The sequence below is a fragment of the Microcaecilia unicolor genome, chromosome 5, assembly GCF_901765095.1.
Source record: "Microcaecilia unicolor chromosome 5, aMicUni1.1, whole genome shotgun sequence".
Taxonomy (NCBI): domain Eukaryota; kingdom Metazoa; phylum Chordata; class Amphibia; order Gymnophiona; family Siphonopidae; genus Microcaecilia; species Microcaecilia unicolor.
The window spans coordinates 216,657,761-216,682,125 of record NC_044035.1 but is presented as its reverse complement, the minus strand read 5'-3'; the positions used below and the strand labels follow the sequence as shown (position 1 = coordinate 216,682,125).

The 24,365-nt window shown below is 45.8% G+C and overlaps 1 protein-coding gene across 2 annotated transcripts in view; it reads left to right on the top strand.

Annotated features, from left to right (window-relative positions):
• Positions 1–24,365, top strand: part of TRAPPC10 (trafficking protein particle complex 10) — a 485,548-nt gene that overhangs the window by 66,675 nt on the left and 394,508 nt on the right. For both annotated transcript variants that reach the window (XM_030203762.1, XM_030203763.1), the window contains exon 3: positions 12,510–12,645. In XM_030203762.1, the coding sequence (XP_030059622.1) occupies positions 12,510–12,645 (136 nt within the window). The remainder of the gene's footprint in view (positions 1–12,509; positions 12,646–24,365) is intronic.

Below are 24,365 nucleotides of genomic sequence, written 5' to 3'. Positions count from 1 at the left end.
GAGGGAAGGGGGGAGATGGGGGAGGGGAGAGGGTGAAAGGATGGGTAGGGATTGGGAAGGGAGGGGGGGAGGAAGGGTGGAGCCAAATATAGTAAGAAGGTTAGATAGGCATAAGGAGGGAGTTCAGAAGAGAGTACAAGGAGATATGGGAACGCTAATAAGAGGACGCATATGTAGAGAAACACGTCCTACTCAGGAGGGCAGAGGCTGGGCTGCCTCCTGGGCATTTCTGGAAGATATGGTAACCTAGACATTATAGGAGTGTTAAATTGTGGAAGAAATGAGCCCTAGTATCCCCAAGTTGCGGTATATTTGTGTATAGGGATTCAATGTCTAATGTTACCAAAATAGCTTGGCTTAGATCTCCTGGTACTTCTTCTAAAAGATTAATGACATCAGTGGAATCCCTTACATATGAAGGTATTTGTGGGATATAAGGTCGTAGAAAAATGTCTACAATCTTAGAGGTTCAAGCACTGAAATGTTTCCGGACACAATGGGATGGTGACGGTCCCCTCCGGTACATATCAAAGTCCTGCCTGAGGAGAGGCTGCTGGGGAGGGCAAGCTATGGATGAATTACTCTAGTTCATACACTTTGTCCAGGTATAGGATTTTATTATCATGTTGTACCCATGCCCTAGTGGGATAAAGCAGGGAAAGCTTTATTTTCCTTTTGAAAAGTTCTGTGCATGGCCTTGCGTTTCACAGAAACCTGAGGTGAAAAATCTTGAAACAGCAAGGTTTTGGTATCATGGAACTTCAACTCCTGATGTATATTTTACTTCCTCAGGATCTCCTCCTTATCTGTAAAGTTAAGGAATTGGGCTGTTAGAGCCCGTGGTCTGATATCACCATCCCAGCGCTGACCAAGGCGGTGTGCACATTCAGTCTTTAGGCCTCCAGAAGGTTCTGCCATGCCCAACACACTTGGGAGCCACTTCTCCAAAGTACGTCTTAGATCCTGATCTTTAATGGAGGGTTGGATGCCAATAAAGCATAAATTATTGCTCCTGTCTCTGCTTCTTGGTCCTCTAGCTTCTCAAGCAGTTCTTTATTTGCTGTCTCGAGGCTGTGGATCTGGTTCTCAATGTGGTATTCCACCCGTTGGATCCTATAAGCATGCATTTCAAAACCCTCCTTGATAGCTACATAAATTTTTGACATTTTGTCATCCATGACCGCTATTAAGAGTTTGGTCAATTCCTGCACTGTTGCGTCGTGAAGAGTGAAGATTGGGCCCTTTGGTGTGTCAGCCATCTTAACTTTCTGCATCTTAAGCTTGTCCCAGAGTGCTTGGGAAGATCTAACTGTCATAACGCAGGAAAAGTGCCTTGGGTTTAGCCATCAAGAAACAGGAGGGGATCACAACCACCACAAGATGCAATTAGAGGTCAGATGGAGATTTATAATTGCGATAAAAGCAGATGTTGTTGAGATACCCCAGGAGCTGGTCTTGGGTGTGTCTGCTTAGCTCTGAAGCATCATGTGACCACCCTAGGCTGAGATATCTTGCTTTCAACTTACAAAGGTTGGTAATGGCCCTCAGATGTTGGGTAATGGCCTCAGAAGTCAGCATCCTTATAATCTAGCAGCGGGTGATAACTGACTAGCTCGAGGGTGGGACTCAAGGTGATGAACGGGATCAAGAATTATTTGACTGACAGGTAACACAAGATGATAGTAAATGGAATTTACTCAGAAGAAAGAAAAGTGAGTAGTGGAGTAGGTCAGGGATCCATCCTGGGGGATGATTCTGTTTAGTATTTTTGTGAGCAGTATTGCTGAAGGTTTAGAAAGAAGTATGCCGTTTTGCTGGACTGGAAAGCATGAGACCTGACCTACAAAAATTGGAAGTTTGGGCTGATGCTTGTTGTCAGCAATTGTTGTCTAGGGTTTGGTCCCAAGTCCAGTTCACAGAGGCAGTGGGTTCCCAAAGAATACACACTCCACACGGGTTTGGATATATATATAGAAAGTACCGTATATTTCGGACTATAAGACGCACCGGACCATAAGACGCACCTAGGTTTTAGAGGAGGGAAATAGGAAAAATGTTTTTTTCCTTTTTCCCTCCTCTAAAACCTAGGTGCTCCGGTGCGTCTTGTCCGAATCCCTCCCTCCGAGTTCGGGATCGCCCTCCCCCCGGCCCTGTCACCACTTCTCCCTACTCACGTCACGCGATCTTCCCTGGTGGTCTAGTGACGTCGGGGCAGGAAAGAGCCCCCTCTTTCCTGCCCAGCGCGCTGCTCTCCGTCCTCCTATATGCTGCCTGACGGTCTTGGCGAGATTCAAAATGGCCGCAGAGAATTGAAGTCTCGGCGGCCATTTTGAATCTCGCCGAGACCGTCAGGCTGCATACAGGAGGACGGAGAGCAGCGCGCTGGGCAGGAAAGAGGGGACTCTTTCCTGCCCCGACGTCACTAGACCACCAGGGAAGATCGCGTGACGTGAGTAGGGAGAAGTGGTGACAGGGCCGGGGGGAGGGCGATCCCGAACTCGGAGGGAGAGAGGGCGGGCGGGCGTTCCCGAACTCGGAGGGAGGGAGGGAAATCTCTACCTTCGGACTATAAGACGCACCCCCCATTTTCCTCCCAAATTTTGGGGGAAAAAAGTGCGTCTTATAGTCTGAAAAATACGGTATATTGTATGTACATATATATATAGGCTCACAGCACTTAGTACAGGTAAAAGGGTACAAGGCTGTCTCTGGGTGTGTGTTTAGAGAGAGAGAAAGAACAGTTAAGCCAGCAGAGCCATGTGCTCTGGTGGCTAAAGATGGATGTGTGCAAAGGGAAAGAAAGAGAGAGAAGAAGATGTGCATGCAGAGCCCTGTGCAGTGACGTTCCTAGTCTGGATGGCACCCGGGATGGATCGCCGATGCGCCTCCCCCCCCCCCCCCCCCCCCCCCCCGGGGTGCAGCGTGCCCCCCCCCCCCCCCCCGGCAAAATGACACCTCCCCGGCGAAATGACCCCCCCCCGGGTGCACGCCGCTGGGGGGGGGGGGGGGGTGCTGCGGTGCGCGCCTGTCGGCTCCGAAAAATTCACTAACTTCGCTCGTTCGCTGCAGCTCCCTCTGCCCCGGAACAGGAAGTAACCTGTTCTGGGGCAGAGGGAGCTGCAGCGAACGAGCGGAGATAGCGAACTCGGAGCCAGGCGCGCGCCACGGCACCCCCCCAGCGGCGTGCACCCGGGGCGGACCGCCCCCCCCCCCCTTGGTACGCCACTGGCCCTGTGTGCTCTGTTTCAGAGAGACAGAAAGAGAGAGAGAGAAAAAGATGGAGAACCCCAGCAGAGCCATGTGCTTCTGCTTTTATACCTCCAGAACAAAGAGATCAAAAAACTTATCTTCCTTCCCAGCCAAATTCCAGTGTACCATCTCTGAAGTCAGTAAAGGTGACCAATTTCACAGGTTCTCCTTTTGAAGTTACTAGTCATGGAGCCTCTCTGGCCTCCTTTGTTCTCAAAGAGAGCTCTGCTCCCAGATGGAACAACAGGTATATTATTCTCCGAGGACAAGCAGGCTGCTTGTTCTCACTGATGGGGTGACGTCCACGGCAGCCCCTCCAATCGGAAACTTCACTAGCAAAGGCCTTTGCTAGTCCTCGCGCGCCCATGCGCACCGCGCATGCGCGGCCATCTTCCCGCTCGAACCGGCTCGTGTTCGTCAGTCTTCTTTTGTCCGCGCTCGGTACGGTCGTGTTTGCGCCGTTCGCGCCCCTTAAGTTGACCCTCGCGCGTCTTTTGACTTTCGCTTCTAAAAAAAAAAGGGATTTCGGAGAAGGGCCTTTCGGTCATTTTCCCCTTCCCGTATTTCCAGTTTTTTGCCCCGTTAAGTTTTCTTTCGTTTTCGGGGTAGGCCCTTTTGAGGCCTCGGGTCGAGTTTTTTCTCCCTCTCTTTTTGGTGCCTTACCGCAATTACGAGTTTTGATTTCGCCGGTGTGATTTTTCCGCCCATGTCATCGAAGTCTCCCAGTGGCTTCAAGAAGTGCACCCAGTGCGCCCAGGTAATCTCGCTCACTGATAGGCATGCGTTGTGTCTTCAGTGTCTGGGGGCTGGGCACCGCCCGCAGGGCTGTAGTCTTTGCGCCCTTTTACAAAAAAGAACTCAGGTAGCGAGATTGGCCCAGTGGAACGTGTTGTTCTCGGGCTCTTCGTCGGCATCGGCACCGGGAGTATCGAGTGCATTGACGTCGACAGCGTCAAGACCTCCGCCCTCGGTCGCGACTGTATCGATTGCATCGAGGCATCGACCCTCTGCATCGTCGGGGCCGAGACATCGGAAGGCTGCGTCGGCGGTACCGGAACCTCCACTAGTGCTGATGTCGTCGGACGGTGGTGCTTCGACTGGAGTGCAGGTGAGGGCTGTCCATTCCCCTGCTGGTGGCGGTGAGCCTTCGGGTGGGTCTCCCCCTACCCTGAGGGCTCCTGCGGTACAGCCCCCCCGAGACTGACCTTCTTCGGCTTCGGCCCCGAGGAAGCGACGGCTGGATTCTACATCCTCCTCGTCAGTACCGGGAAGCTCCGGTGACATGCTTCGTTTGAAAAAGTCAAAGAAGCATCGACACCGGTCTCCTTCCCACGTCGGTACCGAGAGCTCTGGGTCGCCGAGGGAGTCGGCACCCAGTAGGCATCTGCACCGGGAGGACCGCTCACCCTCTGTTCAGGAGGTGTCGATGCGCTCCACCTTGGACAGCCCGGAACAGCCTCCACGCCCGGAACAGACTCTGACTTCGACACCTGCATCGGCTTCCATGTCTTTCTCCACAGCCGCCCTGCACGAGAGTCTCCGGGCCGTTCTCCCAGAGATCCTGGGAGAGCTGTTGCGCCCTTCCCCTCCGGTACCGGGGGTACCGACTGCGGTCGCCTCCCAGGAAGGCTCCCTGACGACGTCGGCGGAGGGAGCTTCGCCGGTGCGGGCGAGGGAGTCTACCTCTCGACGCTCACATCGTGGCCATGTTTCCACGGAATTGAGCCGGGCACGGCTTCAGACACAGGTTCATGAACTTGTGTCTGATACCGATGGTGAGGCCTCTTGGGAGGAGGAGGAGGACATCAGATATTTCTCTGACGAGGAGTCTGATGGCCTTCCTTTTGATCCCACTCCCTCCCCTGAAAGGCAGCTTTCTCCTCCCGAGAGTCTGTCTTTTGCGGCCTTTGTCCGGGAGATGTCTACGGCCATCCCCTTCCCGGTGGTTGTGGAGGACGAGCCCAGGGCTGAAATGTTTGAGCTCCTGGACTATCCTTCTCCACCTAATGAAGCGTCCACAGTACCCATGCATCATGTCCTAAAAAAGACATTGCTGGCGAACTGGACCAAGCCTCTAAGTAATCCCCACATTCCCAAGGAGATCGAGTCCCAGTACCGGATCCATGGGGACCCAGAGCTGATGCGCACTCAGTTGCCTCACGACTCTGGAGTTGTGGATTTGGCCCTAAAGAAGGCCAAGAGTTCTAGGGAGCATGCTTCGGCGCCCCCGGGCAAGGACTCTAGAACCTTGGACTCCTTTGGGAGGAAGGCCTACCATTCCTCTATGCTCGTGGCCAAAATTCAGTCTTACCAGCTCTACACGAGCATACACATGCGGAACAATGTGCGGCAGTTGGCGGGCTTGGTGGACAAGCTCCCTCCTGAGCAAGCCAAGCCATTTCAGGAGGTGGTCAGGCAGCTGAAGGCGTGCAGAAAATTCTTGGCCAGAGGGGTATATGATACCTTTGATGTTGCGTCCAGGGCCGCTGCTCAAGGTGTGGTGTTGCGCAGACTCTCATGGCTGCGTGCCTCCGACCTGGAGAATAGGATCCAGCAGCGGATTGCGGACTCGCCTTGCCGTGCGGACAATATTTTTGGAGAGAAGGTTGAACAGGTGGTAGAGCAGCTCCACCAGCGGGATACCGCTTTCGACAAGTTCTCCCGCCGGCAGCCTTCAGCTTCTACCTCCACAGGTAGAGGTTTTTATGGGGGAAGGAAGACTGTTCCCTACTCTTCTGGTAAGCGTAGGTACAATCCTCCTTCTCGAAAGCCTGCGGCCCAGGCTAAGCCCTAGCGCGCTCGCTCTCGTCAGCAGCATGCGCCTCAGCAAGGACCCTCGGCTCCCCAGCAAAAGCAAGGGGCGAGCTTTTGACTGGCTCCAGCAGAGCATAGCCGACATCAACGTGTCAGTGCCGGACGATCTGCCGGTCGGGGGGAGGTTAAAAGGTTTTCACCAAAGGTGGCCTCTCAGAACCTCCGATCAGTGGGTTCTTCAAATAGTCCGGCAAGGATACACCCTCAATTTGGCCTCGAAACCTCCAAATTGCCCACCGGGAGCTCAGTCTTACAGCTTCCAACACAAGCAGGTACTTGCAGAGGAACTCTCCGCCCTTCTCAGCGCCAATGCGGTCGAGCCCGTGCCATCCGGGCAAGAAGGGCTGGGATTCTATTCCAGGTACTTCCTTGTGGAAAAGAAAACAGGGGGGATGCGTCCCATCCTAGACCTAAGGGCCCTGAACAAATATCTGGTAAAGGAAAAGTTCAGGATGCTTTCCCTGGGCACCCTTCTCCCCATGATTCAGGAAAACGATTGGCTATGCTCTCTGGACTTGAAGGATGCCTACACGCACATCCCGATACTGCCAGCTCACAGGCAGTATCTGCGATTTCAGCTGGGCACACGTCACTTCCAGTACTGTGTGCTACCCTTTGGGCTCGCCTCTGCGCCCAGAGTGTTCACGAAGTGCCTGGCTGTAGTAGCAGCGGCGCTTCGCAGACTGGGAGTGCATGTGTTCCCTTATCTCGACGATTGGCTGGTGAAGAACACATCCGAGGCAGGAGCTCTACAGTCCATGCAGATGACTATTCGCCTCCTGGAGCTACTGGGGTTTGTGATAAATTATCCAAAGTCCCACCTTCTCCCAGTGCAGAGTCTAGAATTCATAGGAGCTCTGCTGGATTCTCGGACGGCTCGCGCCTATCTCCCAGAGACGAGAGCCAACAACTTGTTGTCCCTCGTCTCGCGGGTGCGAGCATCCCAGCAGATCACAGCTCGGCAGATGTTGAGATTGCTGGGCCACATGGCCTCCACAGTTCATGTGACTCCCATGGCCTGCCTTCACATGCGATCTGCTCAATGGACCCTAGCTTTCCAGTGGTTTCAGGCTGCTGGGGATCTAGAAGACGTGATCCACCTGTCCACGAGTTTTCTCAAATCCCTGTATTGGTGGACGATTTGGTCCAATTTGACTCTGGGATGTCCTTTCCAAATTCCTCAGCCACAAAAAGTGCTGACTACGGATGTGTCTCTCCTGGGGTGGGGAGCTCATGTCGATGGGCTTCACACCCAGGGAAGCTGGTCCCTCCAGGAACGCGATCTGCAGATCAATCTTCTGGAGTTACGAGCGGTCTGGAACGCTCTGAAGGCTTTCAGAGATCGGCTGTCCCACCAAATTATCCAAATTCAGACAGACAACCAGGTTGCCATGTATTACATCAACAAGCAGGGGGGCACCGGATCTCGCCCCCTGTGTCAGGAAGCCGTCAGCATGTGGCTCTGGGCTCGCCGTCACGGCATGGTGCTCCAAGCCACATATCTGGCAGGCGTAAACAACAGTCTGGCCGACAGGTTGAGCAGGATTATGCAACCTCACGAGTGGTCGCTCAATTCCCTTGTAGTGCGACAGATCTTCCAGGTGTGGGGCACCCCCTTGGTAGATCTCTTTGCATCTCGAGCCAACCACAAAGTCCCTCAGTTCTGTTCCAGGCTTCAGGCCCATGGCAGACTGGCATCGGATGCCTTCCTCCTGGACTGGGGGGAAGGTCTGCTGTATGCTTATCCTCCCATACCTCTGGTCGGGAAGACTTTGTTGAAACTCAAGCAAGACCGAGGCACCATGATTCTGATCGCTCCTTTTTGACCGCGTCAGATCTGGTTCCCTCTTCTTCTGGAGTTGTCCTCCGAAGAACCGTGGAGATTGGAGTGTTTTCCGACCCTCATCACACGGGACGAAGGGGCGCTTCTGCATTCCAGCCTCCGGTCCCTGGCTCTCACGGCCTGGATGTTGAGAGCGTAGACTTTGCCTCTTTGGGTCTGTCAGAGGGTGTTTCCCGCGTCTTGCTTGCTTCCAGGAAAGATTCCACTAAGAGGAGTTACTTCTTTCTATGGAGGAGGTTTGCCATCTGGTGTGACAGCAAGGCCCTAGATCCTTGCTCTTGTCCTACACAGACCCTGCTTGAATACCTTCTGCACTTGTCTGAGTCTGGTCTCAAGACCAACTCTGTAAGGGTTCACCTTAGTGCAATCAGTGCATACCATTACCGTGTGGAAGGTAAGCCTATCTCAGGACAGCCTTTAGTTGTTCGCTTCATGAGAGGTTTGCTTTTGTCAAAGCCCCCTGTCAAACCTCCTACAGTGTCATGGGATCTCAATGTCGTTCTCACCCAGCTAATGAAACCTCCTTTTGAGCCACTGAACTCCTGCCATCTGAAGTACTTGACCTGGAAGTTCATTTTCTTGGTGGCAGTTACTTCAGCTCGTAGAGTCAGTGAGCTTCAGGCCCTGGTAGCCCAGGCCCCTTACACCAAATTTCATCATAACAGAGTAGTCCTCCGCACTCACCCTAAGTTCTTGCCAAAGGTTGTGTCGGAGTTCCATCTGAACCAGTCAATTGTCTTGCCAACATTCTTTCCCCGTCCTCATTCCTGCCCTGCTGAACGTCAGCTGCACACATTGGACTGCAAGAGAGCATTGGCCTTCTATCTGGAGCGGACACAGCCCAACAGACAGTCCGCCCAATTGTTTGTTTCTTTTGATCCCAACAGGAGGGGAGTGGCTGTGGGGAAACGCACCATATCCAATTGGCTAGCAGATTGCATTTCCTTCACTTACGCCCAGGCTGGGCTGGCTCTTGAGGGTCATGTCACGGCTCATAATGTTAGAGCCATGGCAGCGTCGGTAGCCCACTTGAAGACAGCCACTATTGAAGAGATTTGCAAAGCTGCGACGTGGTCATCTGTCCACACATTCACATCTCATTACTTCCTGCAGCAGGATACCCGACGCGACAGTCGGTTCGGGCAGTCAGTGCTTCAGAATCTGTTCGGGGTTTAGGATCCAACTCCACCCCCCTAGGCCCATGTTTTATTCTGTTCCAGGTTACACTCTCAGTTAGTTGGATAAATTGTTAGGTCAATCTCAGTTATGTCCTCGCCGTTGCGAGGCCCAATTGACCATGTTTGTTGTTTTGAGTGAGCCTGGGGGCTAGGGATACCCCATCAGTGAGAACAAGCAGCCTGCTTGTCCTCGGAGAAAGCGAATGCTGCATACCTGTAGCAGGTATTCTCCGAGGACAGCAGGCTGATTGTTCTCACAAACCCGCCCGCCTCCCCTTTGGAGTTGTGTCTTCCCTTGTCTTGTCTTGCTACATATGGGACTGACGAACATGAGCTGGTTCGGGCGGGAAGACGGCCGCGCATGCGCGGTGCGCATGGGCGCGCGAGGACTAGCAATGGCCTTTGCTAGTGAAGTTTCCGATTGGAGGGGCTGCCGTGGACGTCACCCCATCAGTGAAAACAATCAGCCTGCTGTCCTCGGAGAATACCCTCTACAGGTATGCTGCATTCGCTATCAGGAGTAATTAAAACACAGGGCTAGCAGGCCTCTGAGCACCATTTGGTCCATTTTGCCATCCTCAGTGATTCCTGAGGGAGGGGGGAGTTCTCAGAGGTCAGAAGTTGGTTTAATATTACTCTATAATAATTTTAATTATGTCCAGCGTATGTCCAGCCATCCTGACACTTGTCAGTTGAGCTTTAATGTTAAAAAATTTAGAGTGATACCTTTGTGGTACAGAAAATCCTGGTATGCAATAGGAGGTGAGACGCTGATGTGCACAGACCAGGAAAAGGACCTCTGGGTGATAGTGACATTAAAAGACAAAGTGGTTCAGAGGAAAGCAATTAAAATGTATGGGTCTGCGCTGGAAGACATATGGGAAGAGACTTGAATACTTATTCAAATCTTCAAGTCTCTTCTTAATAGGTCTTTCGGAGATATGATGCAGGCATTTTAAAATACTTAGAAGATCAATGAACAAATGGACCTTTTCCAAAAGCGGAGAAGCTATAGAACTAGAGGAAATGAAATGAAGCTGCGAGGAGGGAAACTGAAAAGCAGCATCAGGAAATACTTTCTCATAGAGAGGGTAGTGGAGTATGCCTGAAATACTCCTCCAAGATGATGCTGGGGATAAAAATGGTAACAGAATCCAAAAAGGCATGGGATAAAAACAGAGGATGGCATGAAAATCTAAAGTATTTCTATTGAAAACAAAACATAAGTTAATTACACAATAAAAAATATAAAAGAGAGCATATGAGCAACAGGTACAACCCTAACAACAGTGAGGAGTAACCTGCACAGAATGAGAGATGCAACCATGGCAACAGTATGGGCAGACTGGATGGACCATGCTGGTTTTTATCTGACATTTACCATGTTACTGTATTATGAAGTTAAATTAATTTGTCTCTGTTCCTTTTTTATCAATGATCTTTACCCCCTGGACCTGCATTTAACTTACTTGCATGTAGTAGTAGGTAAGTGTTATAAGAAATTCTTCTGATCTTCCATAGGAAAATCTAGTGGAAGAGTAGCCTGATGCTTAAAGTAGTGAGTTGAGAATCAGGGAAGCTAGATTCAAATCCCAGCTCTGCTACATGTGATCTTGGGCAAGTCACTTAACCCTTATTGCTTCTTGTACAAATTTAAATTTAAGCCAGCTGGGAACAGGAAAATACCTACTGTATCTGAATGTATATTGCCTTAAATTACTGAGGAAGGCAAAAACAAAATCCAACTAATACTTATAGCAAATGATTCCCAAACCTGAGACTTTAAGCCAGTGTGTTCTTATTGTCATTGTGGCTTCCATGTCCTTTCCTACAGACTTCTTGTTTGATATAAAACCTATGGGAAGAGACTTCGGGGTGGTGAAAACCTGTCTCTTAAATTCCACATTTCCTGGAACACCAGCCAGTCTCACAAGACAACTACAATGAATATGCACAAGATAGATTTGGATGTGATGAAGGCAATGCATTCAAATTTATCTCATGCATTTTTGTTCATTGTGGGTATTTTGAAAACTTGACTGGCTGAATGTGTCCCAAGGACTAGTTTGAGAACTTCTTACTCTAGAATATCACTGATGGTTTTGTGTGGTAGAGCGGTGACAAACACAGGGATGGGGAACCTTTTTTAAATGGAAGGCCACATTCCATTTCAGAGGGATCTTGTAAGGCTGCATGTTGTATGGTAGGTTGCATAATTGTATGCATTAAGCATACATGCACAGAAATATACATATATATGGTTTATGGTTTGTCTTTATTGAAAGAAAGAATAAATAAATAATATTTTAATAACTCAAAATTCCTGAATCCAAAGTTAATGTTTGAGAAGAAGAGAATAAGTCATTAAATTAGTTTAGAGTTAAGTCTTTTCTTTGTTTAAAGGGCCCTTAAGTGTGTTAAGCTTTGCACTTAGCATGCCTTAAGAGCAAAAGTTGTTGGTTAAGTGCAAAAGCAGTGTGGCAGCTGTTAGGGGTGTGCCCAGCATGTCTTCTACAATTTCAGTACAGAAATGTTGATTATTATATATTAACCCTGGTTGCATTTAGCACCGATGTACTTAGCAGCTCCTCAGTAGGAGGCATCAAATGCATCCACAATTACTGCCTAGGTGACAGCGTGCGATATGCATCCTGTGCCAACTGCACTGTGCTATCAATGCCCACTCTCTGGCCATGTCCCGCCAGATTTTCCCACCTCCTAATACTAAATGCTCATAGTGTGAATTAGCATGCACTGTTAAACCACTGTGGGAACAGTTAACGCTTGCCAATTCGCACATTAACTGCTTAAAGCACTTCATTAAATGTCCCCTAAGAGTCCATCAATGCAACAAGTCAAAATTAAGAGCAAACTAAAAAGTACTTTCTGACCAAGCACACAAGACCAATGACAAAATACAAACTAAACACAATACAATCCTTGAGGGCCGCAACCCTGTTGGGTTTTTAGAATTTCCCCTGTGAATATGCATGATATTTATTTGCATGCACTGTTTCTTATATGCAAATAGATCTCATGCATATTCACTGGGGAAATCCTGAAAACTACTGGATTGCAGCCCTTGAGGACTGAGGTTGCCCATTTCTGCTCTAGGTAGTTGCAGTTGGGGATCATAGCCTAAGCAGTCCTTTTTGGAGTAAAAGAAGGAATATGTATATCTGAAACTTCTGACCTCTGTGTATAGTCAGGCACATAAATAAGGCTGTATTGTTCTCATCTGGCGTGGGCCCTGAGATAGCTGCTGCATGTTAGCATGGAGATGTACAGATAATTAAGGTCATTAGAGTCATATTGAACCTGTTTTTCTATATTGGATGCCCAGCTTTGTTTCCATGTAATATGTCACTGATGTACCGTTAAAGTTGATCTTGTTTTCTCACCTCCCCCCCCCCCCCCCCCAACAGGTCCTATGGTCGTGCCCCAAAAATGATTCACTTGGAATCCAACTTTGTTCAGTTTAAAGAGGAACTTCTACCCAAGGAAGGAAACAAGGCGCTACTGACTTTTCCTTTTCTACATATTTATTGGACAGAGTGCTGTGTGAGTATCAAAGGAAAATAAATTAATCTTCAGAGACCATAAACCAAGAGTAGTAAACTCATTTTAATGTTGAATCGCTATAAGTGGCTAACTGACTGGGAAGGTTTAAATGTATGGGGAGCTGGGGGCTGGTCGAGGAGGATTGCTGTGATGGGTGGGCCAATGGAGTTGGAAGGAGATTAAAAATACTGGGATGATAGAGAAATATTTAATCGTAGCAAATGTGTAAATGGCTTTTAGTTAATGAACACATCAAACAGTGACTGACTTACAGTACAGCAGTAGACAATCTAGTTTTCAGAAACTTCTGGATTTCAGTTTGACTGAGTCTGAGACCAAGAATACTTATCAGAAGAGTGGATATCCCTCAACAACTTGGCTGGCATCTGAGATACATGTGAAAGTCTTTGCATGACATATGCTTAAAGTTGTGCTGTATGAATAAAATTCCTTTGACAGATTCAACCAGCAGGGGAACAGAGGGTGAGACCAGCAATAACTTTCACTCTCTTTAGCACCTCCATGTGTCTAGACTGACACATGGTGGTGCTAAAGAGATGTGTTGGTCATAGGCACATGAAAGGAAAAGAGGATATTTTCCTACAAATGAAAGAACCTGGAGGACATATCTGAAGAAGTCTAAAAAGAGAACATCTCCTCTTAAAAGAGGACGTATGGTAACCCTATTTATGGACAAATCCTCTACTACATGCAAGTATACATCTTCCACACAAGCTGATTTAGACAGTTGCACACAAAGACCCCACTGTAGAAATCCTTCATTCACTCAATCAACACAGTTCAAGAGTCACTATTACCCAAGCAGTCTCACATACCCACTCCTACTCAAATCTACTCACAGATACACACATACAGTTTTGCACTCCAAGCTGGAGTTGGGGACATTGGGTATGGAAACAGAGGACTTACAAATGTCTTTTCTCAATCTCTTCCCTTTTGCTCATCTCTGGAAAGTCACTTTTCTTTTATTTATTTATTTATTTGTTACATTTGTATCCCACATTTTCCTTTGCCCCCTCTTACTTTCTCACTACAGGCTCACAGTGTTGTCCATACTCAAACATTCATCTTCCCAGGCTAAACCCCTCCCTCAGATTCATTCCCTTTCTCTCACCTTTCTCCAGACTCATTCATTATTCCTCACCCCCCCCCCCCCACCCACCCAAGTCACCACTCATTCCCATCATTCCTAGACTCATCCTGTCCCCAGGCTTACCTCCCAAAATTCATCCCCTTTTTCAACTACCACATTAGGCTTATTGCCGCTTTCTTAAGGCATTTTTATCCCAGACGTATTCACTCTCAGCATCCCCTGGATCACCTCCCATAGACTCAACCAGTCCCCCCCCCCCCAAACTTTCCCCATCTGTGTTCATCCTTTTGCTCTTACTTCCCAGGTTCATCCTCTTTCTCTTACTTCGCAGGTTCATCCTCTTTCTCTCAACTGATGTTAACTCCCCCACCATCTTCTCTCCCCAGATTCAGTTGTTCATCCACATAAACATGGTTTGGTTGCAATCATATGGGTCACTCCCATGGCACACCTGCTCATCAGATAAGTCTTGTGAGCACTAAATCCCCAGTGGTCTAAAGTCAGCCATCAAATCCAGGACCAGGTAAAAGTCATGGAAGATCTTAGAATTTTCTAAGGGTTTAGGTGCATATCTTTGGGTTTAGGAACTTAATCAGCAACTTATGGTTTCCTTTCTTGCTGCAAATGTCCATTAACCCCCCCCCCCCCCCCCCCCATAAATATCTTCTACAAGCCTAATAACTTAGAATTGGGCTTCTTAAAATATCCTAATATCCAGTCATTAATTCTTTTAGCCTACAAGTTCAAGATGGATAGGATTCTGTAGCTTAGGCTGTCTAAGGAGGTGGTTTCAAATAGAAGAGGTTTATAATTTGACATGAGAGGAAATCCTTAGATCCTTTCTCTGCTTTAGTGAATGGACTAGAAGATTACTAGGCTGTATAGAGAGAGGTGTGACCAGCAGAAGAAAAGAGGTGTTGATGCCCCTGTACAAGTCGTTGGTGAGGCCCCACCTGGAGTATTGTGTTCAGTTTTGGAGGCCGTATCTTGCTAAGGATGTAAAAAGAATTGAAGCGGTGCAAAGAAAAGCTACGGGGATGTTATGGGATTTGCGTTACAAGACGTATGAGGAGAGACTTGCGGACCTGAACATGTATACCCTGGAGGAAAGGAGGAACAGGGGTGATATGATACAGACGTTCAAATATTTGAAAGGTATTAATCCGCAAACGAACCTTTTCCGGAGATGGGAAGTCGGTAGAACGAGAGGGCATGAAATGAGATTGAAGGGGGGCAGACTCAAGAAGAATGTCAGGAAGTATTTTTTCACGGAGAGGGTGGTAGATGCTTGGAATGCCCTCCCGCGGGAGGTGGTGGAGATGAAAACGGTAACGGAATTTAAACATGCGTGGGATAAACATAAAGGAATCCTGTGCAGAAGAAAGGGATCCTCAGGAGCTTAGCCTAGAATGGGTGGCAGAGCTGGTGGTTGGGAGGCGGGGCTAGTGTGGGCAGACATATACGGTCTGTGCTGGGGCTGGTGGTTGGGAGGCGGGACCAGTGCTGGGCAGACTTATACGGTCTGTGCCGGGGCTGGTGGTTGGACGGCGGGGATAGTGCTGGGCAGACTTATACGGTCTGTGCCAGAGCTGGTGGTTGGGAGACGGGGTTGGTGGTTGGGAGGCGGGGATAGGGCTGGCCAGACTTATACGGTCTGTGCACTGAAGAGGACAGTACAAATAAAAAAAGTAGCACATATGAATTTATCTTCTTGGGCAGACTGGATGGACCGTTCAGGTCTTTTTCTGCCGTCATCTACTATGTTACTATGACATGAGTCCCTCTTTATAATAAGTATTTTCAGAATTCTGCCATTGTGTTTTGCCCTTTCTCCTCTCAAGACAATACATTTGTTGTTTTATTTAAATTGTTTATTTTAAATAAAATAAAGTAAAATGTCATGGAAATCAGAGTTGCATCTCTTGCCTGAAGTACAGCAGAAAAATCCAGAACTTAAACACTCGTTTGAAGTGTTTCCTTTGTCTGGATCCTGACCGTGCTCAAGAAGACTGCTAGCATTGTGCTTGAATGTTTTCTAGAATGAGAAGAGATGGTCTGACTTGCCTTTGTGACCTGGAGGTTTAGAAGCGTTTCTCCAAGGGCAGGCAGGATACTATATTTTCGCTTCTGGGTGATGTCATCAGATGGAGCTTTTGAGAGTGTTGCATTGTGCAAATGCCTTCCTGTCACTGTCACTTGGGATCTAGTCAGTCGTCATTTTCTGTGGAACAGTTAGGATGCACCTGTTATAGTTCTCCCCTCAGCTCATGTTAAATTTGGTAAAATAAATGTTTGCTGTTTCTTGCGTACTCCTTCTTTAAGTCAAGTTGCTGTCATGCAGGGCCCCCATCTGTTTCCTGGCGTTCACCTTAGATAGATTTTTAGACTTTTGAAGTTTCCTTTATTTTCCATCGGCCGTCTCTGATTTTGTTAGGCCGTGGACAACTGGCCGGGCAACATTTTTACCATACTGTCATTTGGTTTTGCTGTGGCTATTTATCTGTACATGTCCCAGAGAAGAGCTCCCAGTGGCTTTAAGAAGTGTTCAGGTGTAATAAGACCGTATCTATAATGGATACTCACAATTATGCCAACAATGTCTAGGACCTGAATATGATTCCTCCTACTTGTCTCCTATGTTCAGAGATGTTAGAGAGGGGGATCCGTGGATGAGAGAAGCAGTGTAAGCCTGTTTTAATTAAAATTTGGTTTATCAACATCGGCATCATAAGCAACAGTGTACATGACTCCCAGAGTGGCAGTGAACAATGGGGATGTGTCGACATCGGAGTGCATCACCTACCCTTGACATCGAGCTTTCATAGTAGACGATATGTTCATCCATCCTCCAATCCTCTCCCGTGGATGAGGAAGGATTTCTCTTCGTCCTTTTTGATTCCAAGTGATAAAGATGCCAGATGTAAGGGGGAGATTGGGTGCACCAACATTGAAACCTCTAGAAGTATGGTGTCAAGAGCATCAAGGCACTGATCTCACTGGTGCCCTCAAGCACCTTCAATATGAGGACCGCTCATTCTCCTTGATATTGTAGGAAATGCAACAGCCTCCAAGGAGCTGAGACCTAGGTTCTGATACACCCCAAGTAACTCAGAAGAATGTGGCCACCCTGATTGTGATGACTCAGCCTTTTTCAACGGGGCAGCTGTCAAGAAGCAATTCATGAACAAGTTTGAAGATCCCATGGAGTGCTTCTTTTCATGGGGCAAAGCCATGTCTTCTAGGGCACTGCTTGCAGGAGATGCATCATCACCAAGACCTTGAAGGACATTGGGTGTGGTTCAGACTGCAGCAGAGTTGATCTTTAGCCTTTGATCTAGTGGACCATACACCTTTTATGAAATTTTGAGGATTTGGGAATTATGGGAAATGTTTTGAGTTGGTTTTAGAGACACTTGTCCAGTAGATCTTATAGCGTTAAATTGCATGTAGATTTATATTTTAATTGGAGTAATCCGTTTGGAGTGCTGCAAGGCTCTCCCTTTTCTCCAGTATTGTTCAATGCTTTTCTGTGATCTTTGGGCTCAGACAGAAATGGTTTTCTTCATTATATTTAAGCTGATGACATTTCTGTGCTGATCCCGATTCCATCTGTTATACACAGCCATGCCACACGATACCACCATATAATATAATGATGTCCCCTCTGGCAAACTTCTTAGCTAGGGAGGGCTTCCATTCATTCATTTATGCTGATGATATTACGATCTATATCCCCTTCAGTCATGACCTCTCTAATATCTGAAATGATATTGAACGTTGCTTGAATATACAATAAGGCAATCTAAAAGGTCTTATTATAAATCTAAAATAGGGCCAGAATACAAAGATCTGCATAAATTATTTCATCTTGTAAGTTCCTTACTGGATACTTCTCCAATTGTGGCAAATAACTCAAGCACACCTCATGTAGAAGACATAGCCAACTACTTCAGGGACAAAATAATTAAATTGCGTAATACACTTCCTTTATGTAACACTGATTTGGAGAAATTCCTTGATGGACTGTTTTCTTACAGTGAAGTAGTTCGAGCTGATCGCTACTGGTCCAAATTCGCACCGATCTCTGTTGAAACAGTCACCACTGCTCTTCGGAAATTCTCCACTAAACACTGCAAGTTGGATGCCTGTCCCAGTTATCTACTTAAGTCTGCACCTACATGCTTCACGGAAGACCTAACCTCCTATACAAATTACATGCTTCAAAAGGGTCTCTTCCCAGAGGCTCATGGCAATATTCTACTCACCCCAGTACCTAAGGACATAAAGAAACAAGCAAACGACCTTACTAATTATCATCCTGTGGCTTCCATCCCGTTAGCAGTGAAGTTGATGGAGAGTATGGTGTCCAAACAACTAATGGATTACATGGACAAATTTGCATTATTACATGAATCGCAGTCTGGATTCCGTCCATTGCACAGTACAGAAACTGTCCTAGTCACTCTCATATCTAGATTCAAGCAGGAGGTGGCAATAGGTAAAAATGTTTTCCTCCTCCAATTTGACATGTCAAGCGCTTTTGATATGATAAATCATAGCATACTCCTCCGTTTACTTGATCATCTTGGGATTGGAGGTGATATTCTTTGTTGGATCAAGGGTTTTTTTAACTACGAGAACGTACCAAGTTAAATCAGAAACAAGTCATTCTTCACCGTGGAGAGCACAGTGTGGAGTGCCACAGGTTCCCCTTTATCACTGATTCTTTTCAATATAATGATGTCCCCTCTGGAAAACGTCTTAGCCAGGGAGGGCTTCCAGTCATTCATTTATGCTGATGATATTACGACCTATGTCCCCTTCAGTCATGACCTCTCTAATATCTCAAATGATATTGAACATTGCTTGAACATCATGGACTCCTGGGCCAACTCATTTCAGCTGAAATTGAACACCGAAAAAACTCATTGTCTTGTCATCTCATCTCCATTTACTACTTATAAGCCTGCAACCCTAAACACCCCGGCTTATTCTCTCCCTATCTCAACTAGCCTTAAAATCTTAGGTGTCATTATCGATAGCCATCTTACCCTAGAAAGTCAAGTAACAACCGTTGTAAATAAGATGTTTTATTCCCTGTGGAAATTTAAGCGTATAAGACCCTACTTCCCGAGGGAAATATTCCGCTGTTTGACGCAGTTACTGGCACTAAGCCATTTGGACTATTGTAATAGATTATATGTGGGTTGTAAGGTTCAGCTTCTGAAAAAACTGCAGACTGGCCAGAACACAGCGGCCAGATTGATATACAACAAAACAAAATCGTTTATCATTTATTCATTTACTGGACCGTCACTTATTACAAAAGTAAGTCAGAACGGTTTACAATGTAGCATAACATTAAAATATAACGTTAAAATACTATAAAACATACTCTGAAATCCATTTATGATAGGGAAAGCACAACAAACCAGACAGTCAATTAAACAATTCATACAAATTACTTAAGCTATAATCATAATCATAAAAACATTTAATAAAATCTAAAAAAAATAGAAAAGAAAAGTATATTCTCTCTATTTTGTTTTCTTTTATTTTCCCCAACCTCTTCGCCTGAAACTGCATTGGCTCCCTATGATGTCCCGCATTACCTTCAAGCTTTCTACTCTAGTTCACAAGATACTCTACGGTGATGCCCCTGGTTATACAATTGGCCTCATTGATCTACCAGCCAGGAATAGTATCAGCTCATCTCGTACCTATATGAATCTTCACTATCCTAATTGCATTGGCCTTAAATATAAGGCGACCTATGTGTCCAATTTCACCTATTTAAGTACGCAAATGTGGAATGCATTACCAAAAGCAGCGAAAACGATACATGACCATCTACAATTCAGGCGAACTTTGAAGACATAAGTACATAAGTATTGCCATACTGGGAAAGACCAAAGGTCCATCGAGCCCAGCACCCTGTTTCCAACAGTGGCCAGTCAAAGTTACAGATACCCGGCAAGATCCCCAAAATGTACAAAACATTTTATACTGCTTATCCCAGAAATAGTGGATTTTCCCCAAGTCTATTTAATAACGGTCTATGGACTTTTCCTCTAGGAAGCCTTCCAAACCTTTTTTAAACTCTGCTAACCTAACCGCCTTTATCACATTCTCTGGCAATGAATTCCAGAGTTTAATTACACGTTGAGTGAAGAAAAATGTTCTCCGATTCGTTTTAAATTTACTACATTGTAGCTTCATCGCATGCCCCCTAGTCCTAGTATTTTTGGAAAGCGTGAACAGATGCTTCACATCTACCCGTTCAACTGCACTCATTATTTTATAGACCTCTATCATATCTCCCCTCAGCCGCCTTTTCTCCAAGCTGAAGAGCCCTAGCCGCTTTAGCCTTTCCTCATAGGGAAGTCGTCCCATCCCCTTTATCATTTTCGTTGCCCTTCTCTGCACCTTTTCTAATTCCACTATATTTTTTTGAGATGCGGCGACCAGAATTGAACACAGTATTCGAGGTGCGGTCGCACCATGGAGCGATACAAAGGCATTATAACATCCTCATTTTTGTTTTCCATTCCTGTGATGAAACTGGCCTGTTTTGGAAGAAAACGCCAAAGAGAACGTTCATTACACAGGAGGAAAAGGCACTGCCAGGACATAAGCCTATGAAAGATAGGCTAACTCTTTTGTTGTGTGGTAATGCTAGTGATGATTGTAAAGGGAAGCCCTTACTGGTGTACCATTCAGAAACTCCAAGAGTATTTAGCAGAAACAATGTGATCAAAAGTAAAATTGTGTGTGATGTGGAGGGCAAACAAGAAAGCATGGGTTACGAGGCCAATTTTCATTGAGTGGATGAATGAAGTGTTTGGCCCGAGTGTGAAAAAATACCTTCAGGATAATCATTTGCCCCTTAAGTGCCTCCTGTTAATGGACAGTGCTCCTGCACATCCTCCAGGTTTGGAAGATGCATTGTTGGAGCAGTTCAGTTATATCACTGTGAAGTTCTTGCCCCCTAATAGCACACCACTCATCCAGCCCATGGACCAGAATGTCATTTCCAATTTCAAGAAACTGTACACAAAAGCATTGTTTCAAAGGTGCTTTGAGGTGACATCAGATACAGAATTGTCCTTAGGAGAATTCTGGAAAAACCATTTCAACATTCTCAACTGCATTAGCCTCAAAGATAATGCTTGGCAGGGAGTGACATCAAGGACGATGAACTGTGGCTGGAAGAAATTATGGCCAGGATGTGTGGATGAGAGAGATTTAGAAGGGTTAGAACCTTTACCTGATGACCCTACACATGTTGTGCAGTCAATTGTTTTTTTGGGGAAGTCCATGGGTTTGGAGGTGAGTGGTAAGGATGTGGAAGAGTTGGTGGATGACCACAGTGAAGAACTCACCACTGAAGACCTGCAAGACCTTCAACTAGAAGTGCAACAGACGGCAGATGAAGAATTTGCTTCAGATAAGGAGGAAGAGACAGGGGAGAATGTGCCTTCTTCAGAGAGTAAGAACATCTTCTCCATGTGGAGTAAAGTACAGGTGTTTGTGGAGAAAAATCACCCAGACAGAGCTGTTGCAGGCTGTGTCTGCAACTTGTTTAATGATAATGTCTTGCCCCATTTTAGGCAAATCTTAAAGAGGTGGCAGAAACAAACCTCTTTGGACAGCTTTCTTGTGCAACATGGGTCCACTGACTCTGAAGCTGGTCCTAGTGCCAAAAGACCAAGAAGGGAAGTGACCTCCCCAGATAGTGCCTTGATACCTACTGTACTTAAGGAGGGAGATCCCCCTTCCAAACAATAATATGTGCACCTCTCTCTCCCTCTTCCAAACGCCAAGAAGAGTCTTCAGAAAGGTAAATGCCATGTTAAATGTTCATTTATTTTATACATTTGTCTTTTTTATTCATGTAAAAGAAAAATTTCTTATTGCCTCTGTTTTCGTCGATTATTTTCGGATGGATTATCGACGAAAACCAAGGTTTCACTGTATATGTATGTACTACCATAACTTATAGAAATAACAGGCAAGTTTATTTACATGAACAAAGCACTGTTTACAAGAGTAAAATGCAAATAAATTCAGAAATACCTGGACTATGAACGTTTAGTATATCACAAAATAAACGTAAACTATCAGTTCTTTAAAATGCTGTTCTGATCTAATCATGTTTTAGTTAGAACAAAGCTCAAAAGCAAAAAACCAAGACTCAATATCTGCTTTAAGTCCGGGCTAATAGCACTCCAAGTTCAAATATCTGCTGTTCAATACAAGCAGAAAGATCACAAATGCTTTTTTTTTTTTTTTTTAAACCTTTTTATAAATACATTTATGTATATGATAAAGGGAGCCCTCAGCCAACACACCACTTTCTTTTGTAAAAAAAGGCAATATATTTCGTTGCCAAGTGGTATAGCACTTTATTCATCGGGTCTCCCTTTCATTTTATTTCAATATGTGCTATCGCCCCACACTTTAGTGCTTAAACATAAATGTGAATCAAAACGTGAACTTATCTGAATAACATAATGATGTCTTTTCATTTCACAAGACGCCGCGGGTTTCATAAAGTCTTTCTTCAGGGACTCAGGTTAAGGCCGTCTATGGAAAATGTGACATCATCTTCTCTCGACAAGTTGAATATTCTGCGCAAAGAGTTAGAACAAAGACACACACAGTTCCCTATTGCACACAATTTGGCCACCTGTTCGTTACCCAAAAGAAAGTTATTACAGAGCTTGACCGACCTTCATGATAAGATGGGTCTGCCCTTGGGGAACAGTGTATGATGATCCAACGAAGATCGGAGAGGTAGTGTTGTCTTGATAGGTAAGATGAAATCTGATCAGATGTTCTTGCTGAGTTGATGCCTTTAACATCATGATAACAGAACTATACCGATATTTTGATAACGTCGTGCTAGATGATTGGTTGTGTCCTCTAAGTTATGGTGTGTGGAACCACAAGAATGTCTTTCAATGTCATTTTTGATGCTTTTTTAAGAATTCTTGCCGCCAAAGGTCAATCTTGTGATGTCATTCTTGGTGTTTTTCTTGGAATTCTGGTTCTGAACAGTCTTGGGGCAATCTGATCAAGAGTTTTACATATTTCATAGTCTTGCATCAGAATATTTCTCAACAGAGACATGGGTATACAAAAGTCTTTAAGGCCCCGATGCTCAAAAGTAATCACGTGCGCTAGACGCCATTAGCACCGTACTAGCGCCCTCATTTACCTGTGCAGAATGTTCAGAGAGGTCTACCTTGGGAAACAATGAGCACAGTTCAGTTGTTAAACTATAATCTTGGTGCTTGTCTGAGTTTGAACATACAAATCACTGAATAGAACAAGCAAACTATCTCTGTTATCCAGATAACCTTTTAATTAGTGGAGGAAAAGACTTCAGAAACTCTACAACAGCTGATCCAACTTATAACAGGACCGCTGATTGTTCTGCTCTGCGTGGCCAATTATTCAACTCACGCTGGCGAGAATCCTCATCAGTCCAAATCCTCTCTCATTAGCACTAGCAGTAATATATATTTTTCACATTTTTTAAAAATTTTTATACATGCTGTGCAGTGTAAAAAAATAGAACAAATACTTAGCTGTGGCTGTGCTGGAATGCACCCACAGCGAGCCCCTGTTTCGCTCAATGCTTCTAAGGGGCCGGACTTTACATCTTTTCACAGCACCTTCCACCAGCCAGCGCGATCATCGCTATGAGTGTGCATCTCAGCATTGAACATTAGGGTGTTCTTCTGTGCTGTTCTGTTGTTATTCTTACGGTGCTATTTGGAATAGTTCTGGAGTTTTGAGCATCGGGGCCTAAGTCAGTAGAGTTCTAATTGTAGCAAAGGTCTCTGTATTGGTAAAGCACTGGGTACGGCAGATCTGATGACGTGTCCATAGTATCACAGGTATATGCAGTCAGCCTTTGTAATGTATTAGTTATAATTGCAGGGATCTTAGCCCTACAGGAGGATGTGGTAACAGCAGTTAGTATATCTGGGTTTAAAAAAAGTTTTGTTCAAGTTCCTGTAGGAAAAGTCCATAATCTGCTATTAAGGTAGACAGATGTTGGAAGTAGGATATTGGGCTAGGTGGACCATAGGTCTGACCCAGTATGGCTATTCTTATATTCTTATGTATTATTATGATCAAATAGACCATCATTTTTGGAACAAGGATGCTTTCTCTTGTCTAATATTGTTTATATTTTAAGATATTGAAAGGGCTTTATAAGTTGTTCTTATTATATTTTCTCTCTCTTTTAATTGTGTCTGGGGTTTGCCGGAGAAAGTGGTGAAGGCGGTTAGCTTATCAGAGTTTAAAAAGGGGTTGGACGGTTTCCTAAAGGACAAGTTCATAAACCGCTACTAAATGGACTTGGGAAAAATCCACAATTCCAGGAATAACATGTATAGAATGTTTGTACGTTTGGGAAGCTTGCCAGGTGCCCTTGGCCTGGATTGGCCGCTGTCGTGGACAGGATGCTGGGCTTGATGGACCCTTGGTCTTTTCCCAGTATGGCATTACTTATGTACTTATGTGCAACTATAGATGTACCTGTAGGCGGTTACCTTAAGTAAACGTTTTTGGTTTTAATTTTTCATCAGTT